The sequence below is a fragment of the Dipodomys spectabilis genome, unplaced genomic scaffold (genome assembly GCF_019054845.1).
Source record: "Dipodomys spectabilis isolate Male_0828 unplaced genomic scaffold, ASM1905484v1 ptg000043l, whole genome shotgun sequence".
Taxonomy (NCBI): domain Eukaryota; kingdom Metazoa; phylum Chordata; class Mammalia; order Rodentia; family Heteromyidae; genus Dipodomys; species Dipodomys spectabilis.
Window position 1 is genome coordinate 35,973,065 of NW_024870720.1, and position 17,678 is coordinate 35,990,742.

At 40.6% G+C, this 17,678-nt stretch overlaps 1 protein-coding gene across 5 annotated transcripts in view; it reads right to left on the minus strand.

The window, feature by feature from the left end:
• Lin54 (lin-54 DREAM MuvB core complex component) overlaps window positions 1-17,678 on the minus strand; it is a 72,566-nt gene that overhangs the window by 22,164 nt on the left and 32,724 nt on the right. For all 5 annotated transcript variants that reach the window (XM_042678225.1, XM_042678222.1, XM_042678223.1 and 2 more), the window contains exon 5: window positions 833-1,049. In XM_042678225.1, the coding sequence (XP_042534159.1) occupies window positions 833-1,049 (217 nt within the window). The remainder of the gene's footprint in view (window positions 1-832; window positions 1,050-17,678) is intronic.

Sequence of the window (17,678 nt, forward strand, 5' to 3'; positions counted from 1 at the left end):
CCACCAAAGAAATGAAATAATAAATATATAAAACAGCAATAAAATAGCCCCAAGTTAATGAACAAATATGATTATCGGGTATTACATTGTCCCTCTAGCTATCAGCTCTTGGCAGACTAAACCCTTACAGTCATATACAATAGGACCCTTTTTCCCTATTTTCTGAAGCAATTGCTGACTCAAACTATTAGCTGAATGATCACACCTAATTAAGAGTTCAGCAAGAAAAGGATCCATGTTCTTTCATCATGTTAAAAGCATCTATTGTTGCCTCATGCCTGCAACCCCCAGCTACTCAGGAAGCTGAAATATAAAGATCAAGGTTCAAAGCTACCCTGTACAGAAAAGTTTGTGAGACTCCAGTTAACCAATAAAAAGCTAGAAGTGGAGCTATGGTTTCAGTGATAGAAATACCAGCCTTGAACAAGTCAAGGGCAGTGTGAGGTCCTGAGTTCAAGCTCCAATACACACACACACACACACACACACACACACACACACACACACACACACACACACACACACACACACACACACACACACACACACGGCATCCATTGCTGTGTTGTGATAGAAATACCAGCACACACACACACACACACACACACACACACACACACACACACACACACACACACACACACACACACACACACACACACACACACGGCATCCATTGCTGTGTTGTGATAGAAATACCAGCCTTGAATAACAAAGTCAAGGGCAGTGTGAGGTCCTGAGTTCAAGCTCCAACACACACACACACACACACACACACACACACACACACGGCATCCATTGCTGTGTTGTTTTTTTTTGTTTTTTGACTAACCTTGCTGAAGAGGTTGAGTGTTCGTACTGGGATTCTGACTGGCTGGCTGGGTTGAGCTGCTGGCTGTTGTGGCAGTAACCAGCCGTACATAATGAAACTTGCTTCCAGGCACTTGAATCTGCTGGACATTGGGAGCAGTTGCCAGAGGAATAATTGTCTTAAACTGTGATGTGCTTACTCCTCCAACAGCGATGGTCTGCACAGCTGACTTTACTGCCTAATAAACAACACAACATAACACAACACAGTTATCATTAATCTGGGTCTTAGCCTTCCTCCTCATGGCAACTGGTTCCAAGTGCTGAAATTGCTCAAAATGTATTCCTGCAGGTCATCAAAAGCTCTTGGAAGGAATAACCTGGTCAAAAAAAAAGTAAAAAGAACATTAATGAATACAAGTGTAAAACCAAAATTAATAAGTTCTACGTTCAACTGCCAGTAGTTCATTTCCTCCATAGTTCAGGTCAGAAAACTTGCTAGAAAGAAATTAGTTAATTTGCAAGAATGGGTACCTAGCTTTGATACTGTCAGGTAAAATTGTAATATGTATTTTTAAAACTTTCAGAACTAAGCTACATTCAATAGAGAGAGAAGAGAATAGATATATTTCTACTAAAGTTACTCTAAAATTTATATTCAACATGTTCTAGAGGAAAACAAGGCCCCTTTTGTATCCTTATGTCTGGTCAGTTTTGAAAAGCTTATTATATACCCATCCCCCAGGTACAAAAGTACCAACTACTGGGGCTGGGAAGGTGGCTCAGTGGTAGAGCGCTTGTCTTGCATGCATGAGGCCCTGGGTTCTATTCCTTAGCACCACATAAGAAAAAAGAAAAAAGCCAGAAGTGGCGCTGTGGCTCAAGTGGTAGAGTGCTAGCCTTGAGCTAAAGAGCTGAGGGACAGCACCCAGGCTCAGAGTTCAGGCCCCACGACCAGACCCCCCCCAAAAAAAGAATCTGACATTTTGAACATGTTCAGAAAAATTCCAGAAAAAAATGGAGTACTATTTAGTTCAAAAATTCCAGTATCAGGGGCTGGGAAGGTGGCTCAGTGGTAGAGCACTTGCCTTGTATACCTGAGGCCCTGGGTTCGATTCCTCAGCACCACATAAGCAAAAAGAAAAAAGCCAGATGTGGCGCTGTGGCTCAAGTGGTAGAGCACTAGCCTTGAGCTGAAGAGCTGAGGGACAGCGCCCAGGCCCAGAGTTCAGGCCCCACGACTGGACCCAAAAAAAAAAAAAAAAAAAAAGATTCGGAGGCTGACAGTGGCTGGCAAAGAGGAAATAGAAGATTCCTCAATTTTTTTTTTATGGAGAGACTAACTAGACACTCTTGTCCACAAAAAAAAAAATTCTAGTATCAGCTAGGTGCAGGTACCTCATGTCTGTAATCCTAGCTACTCAGGACACTGAGATTTGAGAACTGGCGTTAGAAGCCAGCCTGGGCAGAAAAGTCCCCATGAGACCCTTATACTCCAATAAATTACTAAAAAAACAAAAACAAAAAGCTAGAAGTGGTACTGTGGCTGAAGTGGTAGAGCACTCACCTTGAGCAAAAGAAGCTCAAAGTGCCCAGGCCCAGAGTTCAAGCCCCAGAACCAGGAAGGCAGGGAGGGGAGAATTCTAGTATCAGACCCTAAATCCGCATACAATAACTCACATATTATCACTAGGCAGCAGAACCAAAAGGCAGAATCAAGTTAAGGATAAAAGAAAACAGTATGCACAACAGTCACTGAAATTAATGAAAACTGAAACATAAAAGGTAATATGTATAATCATGTAAGCTACTGTAAAGATAAGCAACCTACAAGACAAATGTGTTCAATTGTGTGCAAGAGAGTCCTTGCTGCAGGTCATCTCAAATATGGGAAATAGCACTAGCTTAAGGAACAAAGTGCTTCAAACATAGTTGTAGTTATTGGACACTTAACAGGCACAGAGGCAGTTCCAAAAACAGAGTAAATGCAAGGACTGGCTTACTAAGTTTCCATAGTATATCTTTCCTCATAAATGAATTTTACTATGTATACTTTAAGTCTACAATATGATGTTACCAGGATACATACAAAAGAAAAATGGTTACAACAGTGAGGCAAATGAACAAATCCAGAATCTCATACAGTTGTTTTGTGCTTCTGTGGCAAGAGTAGCTAAAAATCTACTCATTTAGCAGGAATTCCAATATAGTACAATGTTATCACCCACCCAGTGCCAGTCCCAGGCAAAATCCTATACTTTCTACATTGTAGGGACCTAAGGCATGTATCACCATCTTGAATTATGATCTTCCCAGTCTCAGCCAATTGATGGGCACCTTGGTTATTCTGAATAGGGAGGGGAAACACGACATCCAGATTGGCATTATGACAAACATTTCCAAAAGTGGCAGAGTAGGATTACATGGTAGTCTTATTTTTCATTTTTTGAGGAAATATTCTTAAATGTGTTAATCCTAGGTGTTGTTGTTGTTGTCATTGGTCGTGGGGCTTGAACTCTGGGCCTGGGCACTGTCCCTCAGCTCTTCAGTTCTTTTTTTTGTTTGTTTGTTTTTTTTGTCGGTCGTGGGGCCTGAACTCTGGGCCTGGGTGCTGTCCCTCAGCTCTTCAGCTCAAGGCTAGCACTCTACCACTTGAGCCACAGCACCACTTGTGGCTTTTTTCTTTTTGCTTATGTGGTGCTGAGGAATGGAACCCAGGGCCTCATGCATGCAAGGCAAGCACTCTATCACTGAGCCACCTTCCCAGCCCTCAGCTCTTCAGTTCAAGGCTAGCACTCTACCACTTGATGCACAGCACCGGACCAGTTCTGGTCTCTGGTGGTTTATTGGAGATCAGAGTTTCATGGCCTTCTTGCCCAGGCTGGTTTTGAACTGTGATTCTCAGATCTCAGCCTCCTGAGTAGCTAGGATTACAGGTATGAGCCACCTGCGCCCAGCTAATCCTAGTTATTTTTATTAACATCTGAGTCTGATAACTCTAATACCTATATCTATCTTATAGTTTTGAATAATTTCCTCAGCTGACTAGTGAAAAATTCAGGAGATAACCTGAGGCTCTAACAGATGTTATTTAGCTAAAAAGATGTCATTTTGCCTTCTGGTTGGCAATTCAGACTAAGGGCAGATTCTACTAGGCTAATCACAAATGGAGGGGATTAGAATCTGGGCTTTAATTCTTGAAAGACCAATTCTTTCTCCATGGACCACCACTTAAGTGACCTCCCCAGTAAAAGGACTTAGGTGTTATAAGGTTTTCTCCTTCTTAGGGTCTGAACTCTAACTTTTGTCAATGAGATCTACAGGCTGACAGTCCTGCTCAGCCCTCAATTTCTCCATGGCCACTTTCACTTATTCTCTTAGTCTTTCTCCCATAACTACAAATCAGCATATGGTCTAGAAGGAAAACTCTCTAGGATTCCCTCTTCTGCTAAAGCCTAGCTCCCTTGGGATGACTACAGTACCTTCAAAGAGACTTTTAAAATATATTTCTGCTTTTTAGCTTCCCTTGGTAGGAAGGTTGGTCTTCAGCAAGCTAGTTCTGTATAGCCAAAAACAGAAAATCCAGACTGCCAAGGTTTTAATCTAGGCTCCATAGTTTCCTAGTTGTGTGATCTTGACTATGGAAATTTCAGCAAGTGTGAAGATGGTACTTTTTCATAGGGTTGTTTGAAGGATAGAATGAGTTAAATTATAGAGCTCAAATGATAATCTATCATATATTACGATGCTCAATAAAGTGAGTCGCTATGTGCATCATCTTTCTTATGGTCATTCTAGAAAGTAAATCTCAAAGTAACTTCCCCAGGGTCACAGAGCCAACAAGTAGCACAGCCCAGGATGTGAACCAGCTCCAGCTCCAAAATCCAATCTCTTAACAAAAACATTCTACTGCCTCCTACTGTAGAGGTAAGATGAATAGTTATTAACTGACTGAATAGCATTCTTAACAAATGAAGTTCCACATTTGCTACAAAGATACACAAATGTACTTTTAGAATATTAAACAGAAGCATAAGCAGTATTTTGAGAAAGTTGATACTCTCAAATGAATAACTCTTACTAAACACTATCAAAACTAGGACACTGACATCAGGTATAATAATACCTATGGACTGAACTGTAAGACCAGACTGTGATTAGATTTTTCCAGTTTTCATATGTGTTTTTTTATGTATTATTCTATATAATTTTATGACTTACAAATTTATGTAAGTGACATCACAATCAGGGCAAAAAATTGTTCTACCAGAATTTCCCTTGAAGGTAGTCATACTTTACGCTTAACAACCACTGGGGAAACCTCACTTTTAGCAGCTAAAATACCAAGCAATCTTTAAGGGTTAATATTTTAAGCCTGCATAAAGACAGCCAGCACAGAAATACTTCACTCTTTGAAAGAACGGTTACAAGTTGGCTATTCCTCAGGTGAACGCTTCTCAGAACACACTCTGCTACTAGAAAAACTTTCCATGCACATTCAAGAAAATTTTCTTTTCTTGTTTCCTTTTTTTTTAGGCAAGGTGATGCTATCTTGCTCACAGGATTATATGTGCTCACAATGTACATTGATCAGACTTACTCTCCCCTCACTCTTCCTTCTCCCCTTCCCAAACCAGTCTCAGGAAGCTCCATTTTTGCACATGCACAAAAAAGCATTTTAGCCATATTCTCCACTTAGCCTTCCCACTTCCACTGCTACCAACATGCACACTGGATCTGTTTTACATTCTTTTTTAAGATCTATACTAATTGTTCAAAGGGGTTTTTCACTATGGTTTTTCAAATATACTTATGCAGTTCTTTCAACTGACTAATCCACTTGATTGCCTCACTTTCCCCAACCCCTTACTTTCTATTATTCAACAGCCGTCAGTGAGTTTCAGTTTGGCATCAAAAATGAAGGAAATTCTGATATGTCTATAATGTGGATGAATTAAGGACAAATACTATTGGTCCACTTTTATGAGATAATTTAAGCAGTGAAAATCATACAGAGCATGGAACAGCAGTTTCCAGGAAGGGAGAAATCATACATGAAGAGACTATTGATATTTTGACTAAAGTATAATTTTTTTCCCCTTTTTTAGACTGGTCTTACTATATAACCTAAGCTGGCCTGGAATTTGAAATCCTCTGGCCTCAGTCTCCCAAGTGCTCCTACTTGCCTATAATCTCAATATTTTGGAGGCTGAAGCAAGAGGAATGAGAGTTTTGGATCATAAATTCAACATAAAATGTAAGCTATAAAATGTCAAGCCAGGTACAGTAGTACAAACCTATAATCTCAATATTTGTTTTTTTGGGGGGGGGTTGGGGGGAGGGCCTGTCATGGGGCCTGAAGTCTGGGCTTGGGTGCTGTCCCTCAGCTCTTCAGCTCAAGGCTAGTTGCTCTACCATTGAGCCACCTTCCCAGCCCCTAATCTTAATATTTGAGAAGCTGAGAGTTTGAGGACAGTCTGGGCTATGTAGTAAGACTCTCTTACAAGATAATAAACCAAAAATAAACAAACAAACAAAAAACATAAAACACTTAAAGTAGAAAAAATTTCAGTTGATCTTAAGTTGAATGACTTTCCAGAATCAGAGCTATGACTCTTTACAGACTTCTTTTTTTTTGGTTGGTCGTGGGTCCTGAACTCTGGGCCTGGGCACTGTCCCTCAGCTCTTCAGCTCAAGGCTAGTATAGCTCTACCACTTGAGCCACAGTGCCACTTCTGGTTTTTTCTTTTTGCTTATGTGGTGCTGAGGAATCGAAGCCAGGGCCTCATGCATGCAAGGCAAGCACTCTACCACTGAGCCACCTTCCCAGCCCCATCTTCACAGACTTTTCATGATGGTGCTACCAAGAGCATAATCCATTTTTTAAAAGCCAGAAGATCACACTTCATTAAATTAAAACAAAAACAAAACACTGAGTGCTGGTGGCTCATGCCTATAATCTTTCAGGAGGCTGAGATCTGAGGATCACAGTTCAAAACCAGCCCAGGCAGGAAAGTCTATGATCTCCAATTAGCCTCCAAAAAACCAAAGTAGAGCTGTGACTCAAAGTGGTAAACTCAAGCTGGGAAGGTGGCTCAGTGGTAGAGCACTTGCCTTGCATGCTCAAGGCCCTGGGTTCGATTCCTCAGCACCACATAAGAAAAAAGCCGCAAGTGGCGCTGTGGCTCAAGTGGTAGAGCACTAGCCTTGAGCTGAACAGTTGAGGGACAACGCACAGGCCCAGAGTTCAGGCCCCAGGACCGGACCCAAAAAAAAAAAAAAAGTGGTAGACTCTAGCCTTGAGTAGAAAAATTCAGGGACAGTGCACAGGCTCTGGGTTCAAACCTATGACTGGCCATAACAAACCAACAAACAAACCTCTTATAAGGCTCTAAGCTAAATCTTCAGCACTGGAAAACAAACAAACAAAAAAATCCTACTTGTCAGAAAATGAGAAGTGCAGTCACAGGTTTGAAGAAAATACCTACAAAACACATGGCCTGAAAGTACAGGAGACCTGTAGGCCGCAGGAGTTTTCCAAACTAAGCAGAGTAACAGAGATGAAAGCAGGACAAAAAGCTAAAGGATTTAAACCAGTTGATTTTTTTTTTCTCCCCAGCTACCTAAGTGCCAGAGACAGAGACTGAGGTTGAGACCAGCCTGGGCAAAATTTGGTGAGATTCTATCTCCAAAAAAAAAGCTAAACAAGGTAGATAATCCCAGCTATATGAAAGGCATAGGCAGGCAGATCACTGGCCCTGGCAAAACTGTAAGACCTTATGTGAAAAATAAAGCAAAATAATATGGCTTTAGAACCCAACAGGTACTCAAACAGTGGCTTAAGTCCTAAAGAATGTTTCTAGACAGGACAAAACCCTGAGTTCAACCAAAGTATCACCCCCCCCACACCCTGCCATCTCTCTCTCTCTCTCTCTCTCTCTCTCTGGCTTTAGAACCCAACAGGTACTCAAACAGTGGCTTAAGTCCTAAAGAATGTTTCTAGACAGGACAAAACCCTGAGTTCAACCAAAGTATCATCCCCCCCCCCCCCGCCCTCTCTCTCTCTCTCTCTCTCTCTCACACACACACACACACACCAAAAAATCCCAAACCTGTATTCATTACCTCTATGATTTAATCACATAAGAGCTTCACAGCAAAAGCAAGCAACTTCTTTTTTTTTTTTGGTGTGTGTGTGGGGGGGGGGGGGGGGGGGGAGTCTGGTCCTGGGGCCTGAATTCTGGGCCTGGGCGCTGTCCCTCAGCTCTTCCGCTCAAGGCTAGTGCTCTACCTCTTGAGCCACAGTGCCACTTCAGGCTTTTTTTCTTTTTGCTTATGTGGTGCTGGGGAATGGAACCCAGGGCCTCATGCATGAAAGACAAGCACTCTACCACTGAACCACCTTCCCAGCTCCAGCAAGCAACTTCTGAAACTACTTTCTTCCCCAACCTGTGTTACCTTTCAACTTTGCAGGACAGATCACTTCCTTTGAGTATGGCTTCCATAGCTCAAAACATACTCAATAGCCTCTGCTTGCTTTGGATACACCTGACACACAAGTGTAACAAATATGATGTGAATTTCACTTTCTTACTTTACTATGTGTCTAGTTTTTGTTTGTTTGTTAAGACACATCTTACTATTAGTCCAGGTTGGTCTTAAACTTGCAATCTTGCTGCCTCAGCTTTCCACGTGCTACCAATGTGCCCAGTTTATTATCTCTTGTCTCAGAATTCATCCCAAATTCCATTTAATGACAAAGTAAGCCTACATTTGCTTTGTTTTGTAGAATAATCATAATCTGGCCCTAAGTCTTTTTCAATGCTTCCAAAGAGTTACCAATTCCAATCAAAGTGGTGTCTTACAGTCCCATGCGTTCATCACATAGACTTTCCCTTTGCTCCTTCACTTTAAAAGAGGATCATCTACTCTTAAAAAATCCATATAAAGCCTTAACTCAAGAATGCCTCCTCTAACCATCTTAACAGGAGTCGAATCCCTGTATAAAGAATCTTGTGATATCATAGACCTTTTCTTAATCTTATGGTTTGATGTTTGTGCAACTATTGATTCATTACTGTAATACTCCCTTCCCCACTACCTACAGACTTTAGGTTCTATATGTCTTATTTTTGCTCTCAAGTATTTCCCCTAAAAGAGCATGCGCTCTAATACATAGTAGGCATTTGCTATAGACTTTGGATTACCAGGACTTATTTCCTCTCTGTACTTTATACCACCTCTACATCACACACTTTAGCAAACATGGCATTACCCATTATTTAACTTGGATTCAATTTCAGCTGCCCAATCATGGTAAGCTTTTCTGTAGTTCCCATAGCCACAGCCCAGGGCACACATAGACATCAATAAATACTTGATAGTCACTGTAATTACAGGCTAGAAGAATATCTCTGCATAATAGGAAGGCTTCATCATTATTCAATCTCCCAGTATCCTGCCTATCTAATGCCAACTGTCTATGGTAATAAAGCACATTTGTGCAAATAATATTGAACAATTATGCTGCAGATGGCTTACTGCTATCCATATTCTCTTCTGCTTCCTAGGTCTGTAGCCAAATTATATTTCCTGATCTCTGTTTCAGTAAGGCTAGATCATGTAACTGAGTTTTACCTAGAGGAGTGAATGGATACAATGCACATACTTTTGGGTCTGCTGCCTTCCCATCTTTTTCCCTCCCAATTCACTAGAATATAAGGTAATACAACAAAGTTAAGACTTGAGAAACAAAAGACCTCCACTCATCTGGTCAAATCACTACTAAATAACCCCATGCTGCTGATCACATATATGGCATATATGTGATATGGCACACCGGAGGGAAACCAGGAGGAGGACACAGAACTAGAGGGAATCAGGGAAAAACATACAACAGTGGGACCCATCAGCTGCACTGGACATTGATCAAAACGAACTAAGCAACTCAATGACAGCGATGGGAGGGAGGGAATGAGTGGGAAAGAGGGAACAGCTGACACTATGCAAAACAAAAGAAACGTACCTATGTGGAAGAAATAACTGTATTGTCAAAGCTCATAGAACTCATAAATTTTATAGACCATGATAGACAACTTGCCTCATGAAAGTTTGAATGTGTTTGTGACTTTAACTAAGCATCACTATCCCCTAATACTGTGAAATTTGGGAAGTTATGCAATCACTTAATCACAATAAAGAATTTGCAAAAAAAAAAAAAAGTTTTGAGATAGTCATAGCTCTATAATCTACCTGGCCTCAAACTCATATCTTCCTGCCTCAGCCTTCTGACCATAACAAAATAATTTGATTCAAATGATAATATTGATAATATAAATATAAATCCAGTTTTCTTTTAAAACTGTTACTTAACAGTCAAAATGTGTATTTTCCTTCTCCCTCTGTGAACTTGTATTTGAATTCTATCTTTTCTAAAAATGTTAACATAATCCAGCATTTTTATGCTCAAAATTTTTCTACCATGTTTTCTAAAGCAAATAGGTATATGAATTGAAAATTTTAAAACATTTCCAAGGGCTAGGAAGTTGGCTCAGCGGTTGATTGCTAGCCTGGCGTGCATGAGGCCTTGGGTTTAATTCCTCAGCACTACATAAGCAGAAAAAGCCGGAAGTGGCACTGTGGCTCAAGTGGTAGAGTTCTAGCCTTGAGCTGAAGAGCTGAGGGACAGCACCCAGGCCAAGAGTTCAGGACCCACCACCAAAAAAAATAAAAAAAATAAAAATAAAATAATAACTTAAATTAAAAATTTTCATTTATATTGAGTTAATATAATTAACTAACATAACACAAATTATAACTATTGTAGCATAAAATGAGTTAAATAGAATGTATCTTATTTGATGAATGGAACTCATTTAAAAATTACGTCTATTTTTGTTATTAAATGTTGCTTCAGTAAAAGAGCATAAGACTACACTATACTGATCTCTATATAAACATTGTTCTTACAGACAAGCATCTATAAACAGAAGGAATTTTACTGTCATACATATTAATGTCAATTACTTTTCAGTTTTAAGCCAAAAGTCAGTGTTCTACCATCAAAAATGATTTTTCATTTCTCATAAAGATTTTCATTATGAGAACTCAAGAAGCTCACCTCCAAAAGAGTTAGACCCTATCTAAACTGCATGCGTAAGAATTTTTAGTAATCTGTAGTCATTCATTATCTAAGCTTATTAGAAACATCTCAAACTACATCAAAGTAACAAAATTTAAAAATTTTATTGAAAAAACTAGAAGGCATCAAAACAAAACAAATAGAATAACACATCCATGTTCATGGTTTGGAAGGAAGAACCACTATTGTTAAAATGTCCATACTTATAAATAGATAGAGAGAAAGACAGAGAGAGAGAGAGGTAAAAGAGAGAGAGAGAGAGATAGCTCATACTACCCTATCAGAATACTAATGGCAAGGGTATGGGTTCAGAAAAATGGGAGAGAACAAATGAAGAGGTGCACTGATGAAGATGTATTATAAGCTGATTTGTCGAATTGAAACCCCTTTGTATACTGTTTAAAGAACACCAATGACACCTGTAGAATTATTTTTAAATTCCTAAATTTATGTGGAAACACACACACAGACACACACACAACTGAACAGCCAAAGCAATCTTGAGGGAAAATAATAAAGCAGTAGGCATCACAACTGACTTCAAAACATACTAATCAAAACAGTATGGTATTGGCATAAAAACAGACATACACATACCAATGGACTAGAAGTACATCCACAAATCTGCAGCCAAGTGACCTTTGACAAAACTGTTCAGAACATGAATTGGAGGAAGAAATGTTTTCAATGGAAGTGTTGGGAAAAGTGTATATCCATATGCAGAACAATGAACGTAGATCCCTATGTCTCATCAGTTACAAAACTCAACTCAAAACAGATCATCGCACATAAAAAAACAAAAAAAAAAATTAAGACCTGAAACTATAAAACTACTAAAGGAAAAATGTTTTAGGACAATGGAATTAACAATATCCAAAAGCCCAAAGAACAAAAGCAAAGTAGACAAATGTGATTAATTAAAAAGCTTCTACACAGCAAAGAAAACAACAATATAAAGTAGACTATAAAATGGAAAAAATAGTGGCAAACAATTACAAGGGGTAACCAGAGTCTTGTCCTACTAATCCTAGCTACACAGAAGGCTGAGATCTAAGGATCATGGTTCTCAGCCAGTCTAGGGAAAAAAAAAATCTGTGAGACTCTTATCTCCAATAAACTACTCTGAAAAGATCAAAAGTGGTGCTGTGGCTCAAGTGGTAGAACACTAGCCTTGAACACAAGAAGCTCAGGGGCTGGGAATGTGGCTTAATGGTAGAGTCCTTGATAGCATGCATGAAGCCCTGAGTTTGATTCCTCAGTACCACATCAACAGAAAAGGCCAGAAGTGACACAGTGGCTCAAATGATAACAGTGCTAGCCTAGAGCAAAAGAAGCTCAGGGAAAGTACCCAGGTCCTAAGTTCAAGCTGGCAAAAAAGAAAAAAAAAAAAAAAAAAGGTAAGTATGGTACATATTCTACTACCTTAAAATACAGCCAAAGTGAGGCTCCACAGCTGAGAACTATAAACTTCTTCACACTCTAAAGACAGCCTCCCCATCACGTATCTCCTACTTAAAAAAAGAAAAAGAAAAAAGAAAAAGGAGGGGAAAAGGCTGTAAGGACCTCAATTTTGAGACTGAGAGCATCCAGGCTGCAATGAAAAATTGCCTCCAAAAGCTACAGTGGAGAAAACAGAAAAAAAACAAAGAGATGCCAGGCGCTGGTGGCTCACACCTGTAATCCTAGCTACTCAGGAGGCTGAGATCTGAGGATCGAGGTTCAAAGCCAGCCCAGGCAGGAAAGTCTGTGAGATTCTTATCTCCAATAAACCACCAGAAAACCTGAAATAGCACTGTGGCTCAAGTGGTAGAGCGCTAGCCTTGAGCTGAAGAGCCCAGGGACAGCACCCAGGCCCAGAGTTCAAGCCCCATTATCAAAAAAAAAAAAAAAGAAAGAAAAGAAAAGAAAAAGAAAGAAAATTGGAGAGGTAGAGCCTGAAGAATTTGTGGTGGTGGAAAAAGTAGTGGAGCAATGAGTAGTGAATGGGAAGGTGGAATATTTTTTAAATGGAAGGGATTTACAGACGTTGACAATATCAGAAATCTGAAAAAAATGTTAATTGTCCAGAGTTAATCAAATCTTTTTTTTTTTTTTGCTAGTCTCAGCACCTGAACTCTGGGCCTGGGCACTGTCTCTCAGCTCTTCAGCTCAAGGCTACTGTTCTATCCCTTGAGCCACAGCGCCACTTTCGACTTTTTCTGCTTATGTGGTGCTGAGGAATCAAACCCAGGGCCTCATGCATGCAAGGCAAGCACCCTACCACTGATCTACCTTCCCAGCCCCTCAAATCATTTCTTAATTCTCAAAAAGCTGGTAAAGAAAAAGATGATGAAAAAAGAAAATATTTTTCAGGCTGAATTCGATTATGGCAAATCAAAGTAGAGACACTACTGACAAACCAAGATCCTGAATCAGTAATTGGTATTACAGACAGCAGTGTGCAACTAATGTGTCTCAAGCAATAAAAAGACACTCAGCTGGCTTTTTTTGAACCCCATAATTTTGCCGAGCTTCATGTGAGCAGCTTCCTCGCCATCATGGACCCTTCAGAGACCTTCAACACCAGCCTGAGTCCCAGGGCTATCCTGATGGCTGAGGAGGAGGAGGCCCTAATCCTCAGGATTCTTAGCAACTGACATGCAGCTGTTGCTCTGAACTCCAGGACCAGCCTCAGTCTCCGGGGCCAGAAGTTCCAGCACAACCCCCCCAGCATACGGACAGAACAGCTCTTACAACCAGTCGGCTGACACTGCCTTTCCCAAGGCTGGGAGTGATACTGGAGCAGAAGAAAAGCTGGCACTTAAAAACAGATTTTTGCAGATACAAGGGCTTCCAGAGGACCCCAATGAAGTGCTTACAGGACACTTGAACCAGGAGTCTTCTCAGATGTCCACTGAGGACAACACCACGCGTGGAGCCACGGCCCACTGTTCTCAACATCCCCTCAAGTTCTCCTCACAGAATGTGGTGGCACTGATTCAGAGCTTTGTTCTCATCAGCCAGCTGTATAATCTTGCCCAGGCTGGCAGGCTGGACGTGCGGGCCCAGAGCCAGAATGGCAGAGAGGGAGAGACCCTAAGGCGGCAAAGAAAGCTGGCACACTGGAGTTCTTCGAGGAAGGAAAGGCCCTTCCAATGTACTTGCAGTTACCACCTAGCTATAGATGAGGAACCTTCAGAAAATGCAAGCTCAGGGGCTGATAAGAGCAGTGTCCCAGTGGAGTGATTGACACACTTGTTGATAAGTACATTCAGCCTGTTGTCAACAAAGGTCATAATGCTATAGAACACTAACTTTTATATGCTCAGAATTTTGAAAATCTTTTGTACACTGTGATTCAGTTTTCTAGTTTCTTGAGGCGTTTTTTTTTTTTTCCTTTAAAAAATTTTTTTATCATGGGCTGGGAATGTGGCTTAGTGATAAGAGTGCTTGCCTAGCTTAGCATGCATGAAGCCCTGGGTTCAATTCCTCAGTACCACATAAACAGAAAAAGCAGGAAGTGCGCTGTGGCTCAAGTGGTAGAGTGCTAGCCTTGAGCACAAAAGCTTAGGGACAGTGCCCAGGCCCTGAGTTCAAGCCCCAGGACTGGTTTAAAAAAAAAAAAAAAAGACTCTTTGGGCTGGGAATGTGGCTTAGTGGTGAAGTGCTCTTGCCTAACATGCATGAAGCCCTGGGTTGGATTCCTCAGTACCACATACACAGAAAAAGCCAGAAGGGGCGTTGTAGCTCAAGTGGTAGAGTGCTAGCCTTGACCAAAAGAAGCTCAGGGTCAGTGCTCAGGCCCTGAGTCCAAGCCCCAGGACTGGCCAAAGAAAAAAGTTATCATTATAAAAGTGATATACAGAGGGTGACAGTTTTATAAGTCAGGTAAACAGTACATTTCTTTTTGGACAGTATCCTCCCCTTCCCTCCCTCTCTCCCAGTTTTCCCTCCTGGCCCCACCCACAAGTGTTTCTGTTTTTAAGTTTGATCCCTGAGGATGATGGATCTTCTTCCTCAGTGCCAGTTGGCAATTTGTTGGCTAAAGTCTATGAGAGGTGAAATGGTCATTTGAAGCCATGGAAACCCTACTGGGTAATAATTAAGAAAGATGCCTGACTCATTTTCTGATTTTCAAATGTTTGAGATGTAATAAATGGAGATTTTTGATACGTTAGTATAATTTTCAGTAGCAAATAAATGCGTAAAAGAAATGATTTAAAAAAAAAAGATTCAGGGGCTGGGAAGGTGGCTCAGTGGTAGAGCGCTTGCCTTGCATGCATGAGGCTCTGGGTTCGATTCCCCAGCACCACATAAGCAAAAAAGAAAAAAAGCCCGAAGTGGTGCTGTGGCTCAAGTGGTAGAGCCCTAGCCTTGAGCTGAAGAGCTGAGGGACAGCACCCAGGCCCAGAGTTCAGGCCCCACGACTGGACCCAAAAAAAAAAAAAAAAAAGATTCAGAGGAGGCTGACAGTGGCTGGCAAAGAGGAAATAGAAGATACCTCAATTTTTTTTTTTATGGAGAGACTAACTAGACACTCTTGTCCACAAAATAAAGCTTAATAATTGTATTATAAATATATGTACATATACCCTCACAAAAATATATATACATATATACATACATACAACACACATGTAAGATCTGAATCTTTGAAATAATAGTGAAAAATAATGAAAATTGGACTCATTGGTTTTGAAAGTAGTTCAGAATATTAAGGCAGCTGTTTTCTTTTTTATATTATTTTATTATTTATTTGCATCAAAAGCACCAGTCACTTTCAATAAAACAATAAATGATTCTTCAACTTGCTTCTTTCATTAGAAAAAAGATTTGATACCATGGTACAGCTCCTCTGCATTCAATAACAGGTTTTTCTAAATGTCGTTACTTAATCAGAACTTATCTTTAAAGGCCCTATCAAAGGACCAAATTTGGTTTTCATTTATTTATGTGTGTATACATAAAACATTTACAGAGAAGGTTTCTGTTTGGGAAAGTTTGTTTTGAAGTTTCAGAGATTAAACCTGGTTCATTCTACATTGTAGGCAAGCACTGTACCTCTGATCTACAACCTCAGCCCTTCTTTCTTTGAGATAGAGTGGCTAGACAGCTCAGGCTAGCCTTGAACTTGCTATGCAGCCCAGGCTGGCCCTAAACTTTTATTTTCCTGCTTCTGCCACAAACACATAAACATAATAGTTACAAAACAGTTACAAAATTCCCTGAAAAAAATTTTGTTATCAACAATTTCCCCACCCAGATCAGAAAATTAGAAAAATCTTGGTTTTCTTCAATTAGCCAAGCAAGACCAAGCAGACATTTAAGGGTGCCTGGAGTAAGCCATCCTTATTCTTATAATATCTAAGGCTTGGCTCATAGAAATGTAATAATCAGCTGGTTAGATATATTCACAATTTAGGACCTAATAGCATAAATTATCATTATTGATCTGCATGCTTTTTCTTTACCCCAACTCATTCCTTTCACAGATGCTCAGTCTTTTCCGTATTGAGATACTGGTTCTGAGAAAGCCAGGAAAACAACTTTGTTGTAATCAGAATAATCCCCAATTGTATACCATTTACTCTATTAGGAATAGTGGTGAATAGTAGTAAATAGTAGTAAATAATTTTATTTTTGGGGGGGGGAGGGGTCCAGTCGTGGGGCCTGAACTCTGGGCCTGGGCGCTGTCCCTCAGCTCTTCAGCTCAAGGCTAGCACTCTACCACTTGAGCCACAGCACCACTTCCGGCTTTTTTCTTTTTGCTTATGTGGTGCTAAGGAATCAAACCCAGGGCCTCATGCTCTACCACTGAGCCACCTTCCCAGCCCCATAATTTTATATTTCTTTAAAAAAAAAAGCTGAGTGTGGTAGTAAACAGCAGGAGGTTCAAAAAAGGCTACACATTAAGACTTTTCTCAAACAAACAACATAGAGAATAACAGGATTTTAGGGTTTTATATCTTACTATCTTACTTCACTAGTAGCCCTATAGCTCTAGTCTAGCTCATACTATCATATTCCTACTTTGTGATTCTGTACCTTGGTCTACACGTTGGCACTTAAAACATTAAATCTGGTGCCTATGTCCAGCTCTAGATGTTCTGAATTAATGGGGTCTGGCAGGAGAGAAGCCAGCAAATAAGTATCTTGAAGAGGCACCCAAATGGGGCTAGAAATGTGGCCCAGTGGTAGAGTGCTTGCCTGGCATGCATGAAGCCCTGGGTTCCACTTCTCAGTACCACATAAACCAAAAAGCCAGAAGTGGCACTGTGGCTCAAGTGGTAGAGTGCCAGCCTTGAGCAAAAGAAGCTCAAGAACAGTGCCCAGACTCTGAATTCAAGCCCCAGGACTCCCAGACTCTGAGTTCAAGCCGCAGGACTGGGAAAAAAAAAAAAAAAAGGAGGAGGAGGAGGAGAGGAGGAGGAAGAGGAGGAGGAAAAAGAGGGTGAAGGAGAAGTAGGAGGAGGAGGAGGAGGAGGGGGAGGAGGAAGAAGAAGAAAGGAAAGGAGAAGAAAGGTGAAGAAGAAATAAAAGAGGCCCTAAGTGTTTAAAAAGTACAGCTAAAGCTGAGAACCATTCACCTAACTGGGCTCTCACAAAATCCAGTGAACAAAGGCAAGGGTGATCCAAGAAGGCCTCGGGGAAGCCTGACAGTAATTTTAAAAGGGACAAGTGACAACTGAATCTTTGGTTCATAACTTATTGAGATAAACCGTCAAGCCCATTTTGGTCATCACAACAA